The sequence below is a fragment of the Orcinus orca genome, chromosome 6 (genome assembly GCF_937001465.1).
Source record: "Orcinus orca chromosome 6, mOrcOrc1.1, whole genome shotgun sequence".
Lineage (NCBI taxonomy): Eukaryota > Metazoa > Chordata > Mammalia > Artiodactyla > Delphinidae > Orcinus > Orcinus orca.
Window position 1 is genome coordinate 27,849,218 of NC_064564.1, and position 10,695 is coordinate 27,859,912.

Below are 10,695 nucleotides of genomic sequence, written 5' to 3' on the forward strand. Positions count from 1 at the left end.
CCTGCACAAGCACACAATCAGCAACATGTTTTCTCAAGTGAAATTGCTGAGGAGAGACCTCCCGGGGTTTGCACGTGGTTCTTGCAGAGAAGTGAGTGGCTGGACATCCTCAGCCTGCAGCAAATACTGCCTACTTATCAGGCAGCCTGGGCATGAGAAAAGATACTACAATTATGGGCTCAGTGTAATGATTTCAACAAATTTAGTACACAGACACCTCTTATAGCAGTGCTTCTCTAAAATCAGTGCACACATGGACACCCGGGAATCCTGATGGAATGCAGGGCTAGGGTGGGGCCACAGCTATGGCCTGAGTGTGCCCCTAAAATTCACATGTTAAACTCCTAACCTCCAATGTGATGATACTTTGAGGTGGGCCTTTGGGAGGTGATTAGTGTTAGACAAGGTCATGAGGGTGGGCTCCCCCAATGGGATTAGTGCCTTTATAAAAAGAGACATCAGAGCTCTCTCTCCACGGGAGGACACAGTGAGAAGCCAGCTGTCTGGAAGCAGGAAGACAGCCCCCACCAGCAACCAACCACACAGCACCTTGGTCTCGGACATCAGCCTCCAGAACTGTGAGAAATAACTGTCAGTGTATTTTGTTGTGGCGGCCAGAGCTGACCACAACAGACAGGATGCTGCATTTCTCATTCTCCCCAACCCATACTTATTGTTGTCAACAACCATAGTGCTGCTGGTGGTCCAGGACAATACAAGGGTCTCCGGGTTGTAGGATAAAGATAGGAATCAATGAGTACTCACAGGGAAAGTACTGGTGGGTGACTTTAGTGGGACACATACACGTAGCACAGCATCAACAGTGGCTTTACCTCTGGATGACAGGATATTCCCCTGTTTTTTCCACAGTGAGCATGTTTTGCTATTGTAATACAGTGGCCAAAGGCACTTGTAGAAATAGCAAACAGCTCCATAGTTCTCTGATAGAAAGCTGGATATACTCTGCCTGGAGAAAAATTAACTGTTAGGGATGTTATAATAGTAAAAAAAAAAAAAAAAAAAAATCTTCTGGTAACAATAATACCGTAAAGGACACATTACACTCCCAGCCTGAGCCACACCCTCGGGGAGGAGGCATGTGCCCCACAGGGTTGGTGCAGCTGTGGGGTAGCCTCTGTCTGGGACCCCTCTCTCCCTTCAGGTGCCAAATGACCACACATGCAAACCTGTGCAGCTCCCAAGCCCACAGCAGCACGCTGCTCCAGCCCCCGGGGTCAGCATGCTGCTTGGGCTCCCTCATGGCAGCTAATGAGCATGTTTACCAGGAGGGACATATCTCTACTTTTTAAGAAGTCTGGTTGTGGTTAACACACACACGTGCACACATGGTTTGTGGACTTTACACCTGCAAGAGATGCCCACCCACCCTTAAGAATGTGTGATTAAAAATACCATAATCAGATCTTAAATGTTTTCATCACAGAAAAGCAATGGTAACGATGTGATGTGATGAAGAGGGTAGCTAACACTATGATGCTGGGGAAAATACCATAATTAAGTGAATATACCATCTCTTGTTTTGGGAAGAAAACTGCATTTTTACACTTTATTTCTGGGGCAAATAATGACCAGGTTAGCTCCATCAAATATGTCCTTAGTCAACCCACGGACCCCAATGACACTGGGTCTCAGTCTCAGTGGAGAGAACTTGACTGATGGGGGGTTGGAGGGAGATCAAAGTGACTGCGCCATGGAGTCCCCAGCCCTGCTCTAATTAAGCCAACAATGTGGTCTCACCCTCAAGGACTCAGCTCTCATGTTCTGGGTTTAGCAGAGCAACCAGAGGCCTTCTTCACTTTTTGCCCAGCACTGTTCCACAGAGGGCCTCGTTAGGGAAACATGGGGATTCCTGCGTCCTACAAGGGACAGCTTTGCTCCAAATTCCCAGCTGAGGGATCCAGCAGGCCAAGTGGGTCAGCAAATGGGTACCAGGCTAAAGGTGGCTGCCTGGTATTTCACGATTCCAATTGTGTGGATCAGAATGCAGCTGGCCGTCTCCAGCAGGCCGGCCAGCGAGAGGAGAGGCTCAGGAGCTTGTAACTGGCACTGCACACAGCCCTCTTGCTATCAGCAAAGATATACACTACTATATATAAAATAGATAACCAACAAGGACCTACTGTACAGCACAGGGAACTCTACTCAATATCTTGTAATAACCTATAATGGAAGAGAATGTTAAAAAAAAGAATATGTATAGTTATATATTGAATATATATGTATAACTGAATCACTTTGTTGTACACCTGAAACTAACACAACATTGTAAATCAACTACATTTCAATAAAAATTAAAAAGAAAAAAGTTTATGTGTGAACTTTCATTTACCTGGATCAATCAGCATCTTTTAGAAGATGTGGAGGTTTGATCTTGAAGATGTGACTATGCAGCCTTGAAATTTTCTTTTCTTTCTAAGATACTGTGATGCTATTAAAAGCAAGTATAAGAAAAGAAAACAAAAAGAAGAAAAAAGTCCCAAGAAGACTCATAATTAAAAACTATCAAGAGTCATGTACCAAAATGTTCATTGCAGCTCTATTTACAATAGCCAGGACATGGAAGTAACCTAAGTGTCCATCAACAGATGAATGGATAAAGAAGATATCCATATATCTTCTTTACATATGTACAATGGAATATTACTCAGCCATAAAAAGGAACGAAACTGAGTTATTTGTAGTGAGGTGGATGGACCTAGAGACTGTTATACAGAGTGAAGTAAGTCAGAAAGAGAAAAACAAATACCATATGCTAACACACATATACGGAATCTATAAAAAAACAAATGGTCAGAAGAACCTAGAGGCAAGACGGGAATAAAGATGCAGACCTACCAGAGAATGGACTTGAGGATACGAGGAGGGGGAAGGGTAAGCTGGGGCAAACTGAGAGAGTGGCATGGACATATATACACTACCAAACGTAAAATAGATAGCTAGTGGGAAGCAGCCGCATAGCACAGGGAGATCAGCTCAGTGCTTTGTGACCATCTAGAGGGGTGGGATAGGGAGGGTGGGAGGGAGGGAGAAGCAAGAGGGAAAAGATATGGGAACATATGTATAACTGATTCACTTTGTTATAAAGCAGAAACTAATGCACCATTGTAAAGCAATTATACTCTAATAAAGATGTTAAAAAATAAAATAAAATAATAAAAAAATTAAAACTATCCCCTTTGAAAAACTGAACAAAGTGTTTGAGAATGGTATTTCTCGAGTGCTTCACTTTCCTCCTAAGGGCACTTGGTTTGCCAGGAAAAGAAGGAAATCAGAGGGCTCCAGGTGGAAATAGGTTTGTTTATTAAAGCAAATAGATTCTGCAAACTGTAGTAATAAATATACTTGTGAAAGCATATCATTAAAATAAAGGCATCTCCAGAAAATGTATCAATAAATATGCTATTTCACCTGAAGAGCCTGTATAAATACATGTTTTGCATAGATTTCCAATAGCTCAATGTGAACACACTTAAGCTCATGTGAAGAAAGCTATGATAAGAATAATAAAAATAACTACAAACAAGGCTACAGGGAGGGCATTCCCTGAGCAATATTTTCTTTCCATCACAGCTGAGTGCTTCTGCCTGAAAGAAACCACCAGCGTTGAGAAAGGAAACAGGATGCTCCTCTTCTCTGTCATGTTCACGCTGCAGCAACAGGAGTGACACACACCTGCCCAGGTCCCCGGAGATCCCCCCAGCTCAACTGGAGAAATTCTGGAAGATGTCAGCTGCCTCCACCCAGTTCTGGAAGCAGGCCAGCCCCCGCTCCCGGACCTGCTTCCGCCCTTTGTCAGTGATGACGTCCCCGCTCGGTTTCACGATCACAAGCCTGGGGATGGCCATGATGTGGTACCTGGTCCTCAGCTCACTGTGGGAGAGAAGAGGGCGACCGAGGGTCAGCGTGGGACAGGACAGGCCACTGCACGTCTGCAGGGACCAGCGCCTCCCCAGTGCCAGCTGAGCCTGCAAAGCCTTAGAATCCAGCCTGCCCGGTGAGCCCTCCCACTGGGCTGAGTATTCCTTTGGGCTCTTTTCTTCTTGCTGCTAGCTGGGTCCAAGACAGTGCTGTCGCAGAACAATGTCAGCAGTGATGGGACTGTTCTGCATCTGTGCTGCCCAATGTCACAGCCACAGCCACAAGTGACTACGGAGCACTTGGAATCTGGCTGGTGAGCCTGAGGAACTGAATTTTGGGTTTTAGTTAATTTTATTTATTTATTTATTTATTTATTTATTTATTTATTTATTTATTTATTTATTGGCTGCCCTAAGCGGCTTGTGGGATCTTAGTTTCCTGACCAGGGATTGAACCCCGGGCCACGGAAGTGAAAGCACTGAGTCATAACCACTGGACTTCCAGGGAATTCCGTTTTAGTCAGTTTTAAATTTAAGTAGCCACATGTGGCTAGTGGCTGCCAAATTGCACAGCGCAATTTTAAACCCACAAATAACCCAATAAATTTGTATCCCTCCTACATCTCAGGAGGTTTAAATACATCAGGTACGTATAATAGCAAAAGTTAAAATTCCATGAGTTCTAGATAAATACAAAGGCTTACTAGACTTTTTGCCTTACAGATTCAAGGACACACTGATTAACATTATGGGTGAAACATTTTACTGTCGCATGTAACCCCTTGAGTGACCATTTCACAAAATTATTTGTATTCATTTAAAGAAAGGAGCTTCTGCCTTCTTAGTTTTGCAAGTCTCCCCATAACCTTCACAGGGATTAGTACCCTCAAGACAGGACAGCTGGGTGAAAATCCCTGTCCTGTTACCACAGCCAGCTTGCCAGGGCCTCACATTAACTGTAGTCTGATTTCCCTCATCTGTCGCCCTCAGGGCTGTAAAACTGAGTGGAAGGAAAAATGCACTTGAGACCCTCCTGTTACTAAATCTCCCCTGTGACGCCTCCATCAGGCCCTTCCTGCTGCTTTCCAGTATCCAAGGCCAAGACAAATCTTAATTCAAGCAGGAAAAAAAAACAGTACCTATACCCAATGGAGAGAAAATATGCCTTGTTTTCAAACATCTATGAAATGGTGACAAAACCAGTCATGTTCTCGGTCATAAAGGGATCTTAATATATTTCAAATAATCAGTGATACACAGACCACTTAATGACATAATGGAATTGGAAACCAATAAGCAGTAATTTTTGGAATCAGTTAAAAACTAAATAACCATATATTATATATGAAATCATAATACCCATATACTATGGGTCCCAAGCTATAGATACAATTAGACACAGAGAGTTATGTCTTACACACTCTTATCCAAAACTAAAAGGCCTCTATATAGATGAGTTCTGCATTTCATTCAAGAAGCTAGAAAAACAATGATGAAGCAATTACAAGGAAAGTAGAAAGAAGGCAAAAGAAGATTGAGGACAGAAATCACTGGACAAGGAAATGAATAAACATGGGGTGAGCAACAAACCAAACCTGATTCTTAGACTAAAAAACAGAGCTCTACCAAGATTGGAAGGAAAAAGGGACGACACGGGGATATCAGGAACCAGGTGGGGCTTTGAGAAGCGAGAAGGAGGTTTGAAGACAGTTCATTGCTCCAGCTTCTTTTCAAAGAGTCACCCAGTGTGGGTCCTCAAATCCCCACCCTGGCAGCCTCTGCTTGGGGAGAGCTGTAACCTTGGAACCATGTGGGAAAGACACATAACAACCCTCCGCCCCCGAAGTCATCTCCATCTCCTCTGGGCACTGTGTCCAGAGAGAATAGACCAAGCCTCAGAAAGGAAAGAGCCTTGTTGCTGGGCAGAATGAAGTGATAACTCTGAGAATTTTAACCGTTTCGGGGAAATCTGAGAGCTCATTTCCTCCTCGCTCTGTGTGCAGTTGCAGCATTGGCTCCCTCCCTCCACCTAAAGCAGAACATCCTTATCCCTGGCACAAATGCTTCTGGGTTGCCATGGCAACTTCTGTCTCCAGTCTCTTTCCATCTCAGCCACCGGCAGACCATTACAGAACATATCTCTCTACTTGCTCCGAGCATCCATCAAACAAGTGCCCTGCAGGCGCCAAGCACTGAACAATGTCTGGTCTAACATTAGAGACTACAGAGACACGCCCCCACCCCCACCCCCCCGGACACATACCCTTAGCACAGGGGTGGCACTGGCTCGAGCTATGGAGGGCATAGGACTCTGGGGCCAGACATGCTCCCCGTGTCCCCAGGGGCACAAAGGAGGAGCTACTAGGCAGAGAAGCAGAGGCTCCAGGGTTGGAGGATACGGCATGTGTGTGACCTGTGGAGATGGAAAAGTGTGTGGAGTGCTCTGGAACATCAGTTTTCCAGTCTGGCAGAACACAGGTGGAAAGGTGATCGTGGGTCAAATGCTGGAGGGGAATGTGCGAGACACGGACTGAGTGGGTCTCACATGCCAGGCTGCAAGTGATAGAAATTCCTGCTGGCAAAGTCAGAAGCTGTTACTTGGCTCTTGGGCCCATAACAAAGGGAAGGAAGGCAGGACAGAACCTGGTCTTCGATGCTGTCTCCCCTCTCAGGCCTCTTGCCTACCTGCACACAGGCATCTGGGCGGGCCCTGAGAGCCCACCCTTGGCCCGCGCTGCCCCTAGCTGTAGGGACGTCAGTAAACATCTGCCTCTCTAGGCCGGGTCTTGTATGCCGGCTGCACTGGACAGCCAAGATCCACGCGACCTTGAGGACAGGTGAGTGGCTCTAGGCATTCTCTTCCTGCAGGTGCATCTGCAGCGGCATCTCCAGCCACGCCTGGGGTAACCCAGGCGGGAGGGGGTGTGTGTGGGTTCTGTGGTGATCTATCTCCTCCTGAGCCTCAGGCTGGTCAGCAGAAATCCAGTGGACAGCAGATGACGTGCTTTGGCCTCTGAGGGAAGACAGCCTGGGGTCCCTCACCATGACTGGTTGGTGATGACGGTTCTGGACCCATCTTCTCACAGTACCAAGCAGATGCCGTGCTCTGCACAAATTAAGAACTTCCGAAAAGGCCTCCTGGAGGCTTCCTGCATTCTTTAGTTCTCCTTGGTGGCAGTTATTTCCATTTTTGCTCATGATCTGATTCCAAAATGCAGGCTAGGATGAACAGAATTTAGGGCCTAGCTCCAAGAATTTCCCACAGAATACCGCATTTCCTAACTTATAAATTGCAATGACAGGATTAACAAAGTTCAGTCTGGAAAGGGGGAGGCAAAGGAGCTAACTTCCCCCCAAAGAACCCCCCCGCTCCAGATTCCTCCAAGTTCAGGCTGGCCAGCCTGAGCTGGCGGAGTGCAGCTGCCTGTGCCCTGAACAGCTCAGCACCTGTAGTGGACTGAATGGGCCTTGACCAGATAAGGCTTCCCTCTGGGAAGCGGAGGGAGCACGGCAACCCCCCGCACCCCACTCCTAGCAAGGTTGTGCTGAGGCTCAGTGTCCCCTGGGAGAGGAAGCCGTAGCCAAAAGGACAGGTTCCAGAGCCAGGAGTACCAGTCCCTGTTCCTCAAAACTGTGAAATGGGCAACAGACACAAAGTCCTGGTACACAACCAGCTGACAACGCTCTGAATTCATGCATCAGCGCAGTCCTCATCCGTCCTGTGAGGTATCATTATACTCAGAGATTGAATACCTTACCTACTGTCACCCCACGAATAGGTCCCACAGCTGGGCTCTGCCCAGGGCCTGAGCTTATTACTAACACTGTCACTCTGTCAGCTTCAAAACTAAGTATGTTCTTTCAAAAGCTGTGTATAACTTGAACGCTAAGCAAATCAAAAACTTAGCACCACTAGATGTGAAGGTATATGAATCCTTCCGCCAGTAAATCACGGGCATTTGGATTTATCATCGAAGACTTTCCTAATCCTGCTGTGAGTGAGGCCTCAGGAAGCAGGCACCCCCGCCCCCACCGTCGAGGGCCTGGGCCTCACTTCTTCCTCGGCATCACCAAAAGCATGTGCTGGGGGGAAATGACTCCTCCAGGGAACTTTCCAAAGTTAGCTTCCATTTTTAATTGTCCAGAAGGAAAACCATCTCAGAATAATTAATTTGGTGGGGGGGGGGGAGGAAATGCCACAACTGAATATTAATCCCCAGAGAAATGCAACACATGCTGCTATGAAACAAAACCCAGAAATTCACCTCCATATTTGTTAAGGGACGGTGGTGTAATGTACTTTGTGAAGAGCAATAAACCTACATGTGGACTCTTACACCAGAGGAGACCCCCAACATGCCAGACAATTGGTGCCTGTGCTCCATTCCTCTCTGCAAATCCTCCACAAAGTCCTCCCCCTCCCCTCCCCTCCCCTCCCCTCCCCTCCCCTCCCCCCTCTACCCCTCCCCCTCTCCCCTCCCCCTTTCCTCCTCTCCCCCTCCCCCCTCCCCTCTCCCCCTCCTCCCCCTCCCCCTCCCTCCGTCCCTCCCTCATCCTTCCTTTTTTTTTTTTTTTTTTGTGGTATGCAGGCCGCTCACTGTTGTGGCCTCTCCCGTTGCAGAGCACAGGCTCCAGACGCGCAGGCTCAGCGGCCATGGCTCACGGGCCCAGCCGCTCTGCGGCATGTGGGATCTTCCCGGACCGGGGCACGAACCCGTGTCCCCTGCATCGGCAGGCAGACTGTCACCCACTGCGCCACCAGGGAAGCCCCTCTTTTTTTTTTTTTAATTTAATTTATTTATTTTTGGCTGCTGGGTCTTCATTGCTGCATGTGGGCTTTCTCTAGTTGTGGCGAGTGGAAGCTACTCTTTGTTGTGTTGCAGGCTTCTCATTGTGGTGGCTTGTCTTGTTGCAGAGCACGGGCTCTAGGCGTGTGGGCTTCAGTAGTTGTGGTACATGGGCTCAGTAGTTGTGGCACACGGGCTTAGATACTCCGTGGCATGTGGGATCTTCCCGGACCAGGACTCGAACCCATGTCCCCTGCATTGGCAGGTGGATTCTTAACCACTGCGCCACCAGGGAAGCCCCCACATCCTTCCTTTTCCTCCTCCCCCTCCCAGGTCCTACCACCTCCCCCGCTTCTCCCTCCTCCTCTCCATGGAGCTCATTGACCACACCCAATAGAGCACTAGGGTCAATTTCCAGTTTGCTCACAAACTCTGAAATCCAGCGGAGCTGAGGTTTCCTGCCATGTTACATCTTGTCTAAAGCAAGGGTGGGGCAAGATCCCTTCAGAGAGCAAGGATTTTTGTCACCTCTGACACGTCTCCTCAAGAGTCCAGGAACCTGCTTCTTTCTACAGTTATAGGAGCAGGAGACGTCTTAATGAAATTTCAGTCACTGCCAGTAAAAATGAAACTGCAACGTGGCCTGGCACTAAGTTCCTCCAGCCCTTGAGTCCTCAGCCTCAAGTAGTACGGCCTCCAGTCCCGTACTACTGGCCCACAGCAGTCAACCCATGGTCTCCAGTTCTGACCTGAGTGGCCTTTCTGGGTCTCCCTCTTCCGCTCTCCAGATAAGGGGCGGTATCTTCCTGTGCTGTAGGATGGGGCATCCCCGGGCTGTGATTTACCAGAGCAGGCTTCCTGGACAGCAGCATCAGCATCACCAGAACTCCTTATAAATTCAGATTCCCGGAGCCTCAGACCCACTGAGTCAGAGGCTAGAGGCCACTGCCCAGGCTCACCAAGCGCCCATGGTGATGCAGATGCTCCCTGTCAGCCAACCGCTAAAGCCTCCCTGGGAAGCCGAAGCAGAGACTACGATGTAGCTGAGAGAGGCTCGAACGGGTTGGCGTGGGGATGGGGTTATCAAAGAGCTCCCGGTAGCTGGGAGAAGCACAGGGATGAGGGATTGGGATGGGGGTTGGGGGGTGCGCCTAACAGCTCCCAGAACCCCCAATCCGTCCCCACTCACTGCCGGTAGGGGTCGTGGAAGGGCAGCGCCAGCCAGGCGCCGTGCAGCTCCCGCATGAAGTCCAGCATCTCCTGAGCGCTGCCGTCGGCGGACACGAAGACCACCTCGAAGGGCCCGGAGGGCCGCGCCTGGTCCACTAGCTCCGCGTAGAAGTCGCAGATCAGCGGCGTGAAATCGCGGCTGGGCGCGCACCGGCCCGTGGAGAAGTACAGAGCCACCACCTTGTTCTGCAGCGCCGCCTCGGCCTCCACCCACGTGCCGTCTTAGGTCACCAGGCTCCGCCCGCCTAGCACGTTCACCATGGCCGGGAGCCTGGACAGCTGCGGCGGGAGGACACCAGCCGGGAGACGCGGGGAGGTGAGTCGGAGCGCACGGACACCTGCGGGAAAACGAGGCAGAGGAGGGGCTGCAGTGAGCGCAGGTGGCTGATCACCTGCAGGCGGACGGTCACCTGCGGTCACCGTCCACCTGCAGCCAGCCGAAGGGACCGGCTAGGTCCCTTCGCACAGCCGGGCACCCGGACCTCGGCACGGGCCTGAGCCTCGGCCTCCGGCAGGAGTAACAGCGTCCGTACTGGGGAGAGGGGTGTACACTCACAGACAGCCGCGACCCCAGACGCAGCGGCTGCAGCAGCGGCACACACAGCATCCGCCTCCAGGGAGCCGAGGGGCCCCGCCCCCGACCCTCCTGCCCCCGCGTCCCGCCCCAAAGCCCTCCTCTGCAGCCCCCTTCACCTCCCACCCACCTGCGCAGCTCTCGGTCGTGCGCGGCAAGCCTTCTCCGTGCTCCCGGCGACGCACTCTTCTCCCCCCTCTCCCATGCCCTCCCCCTCTGCTCCTCC

General features: G+C 49.9%; 1 protein-coding gene across 1 annotated transcript; it reads right to left on the reverse strand.

The window, feature by feature from the left end:
• Nucleotides 1-3,330: 3,330 nt before the first annotated feature.
• Nucleotides 3,331-10,483, reverse strand: NXNL2 (nucleoredoxin like 2). The gene is given in 2 exon segments (XM_004270598.3): nt 3,331-3,891; nt 9,855-10,483. Coding segments are annotated over 2 exon segments (471 nt in total). The 5' UTR covers nt 10,157-10,483; the 3' UTR covers nt 3,331-3,722.
• Between the last annotated feature and the right edge of the window lie 212 nt (nt 10,484-10,695).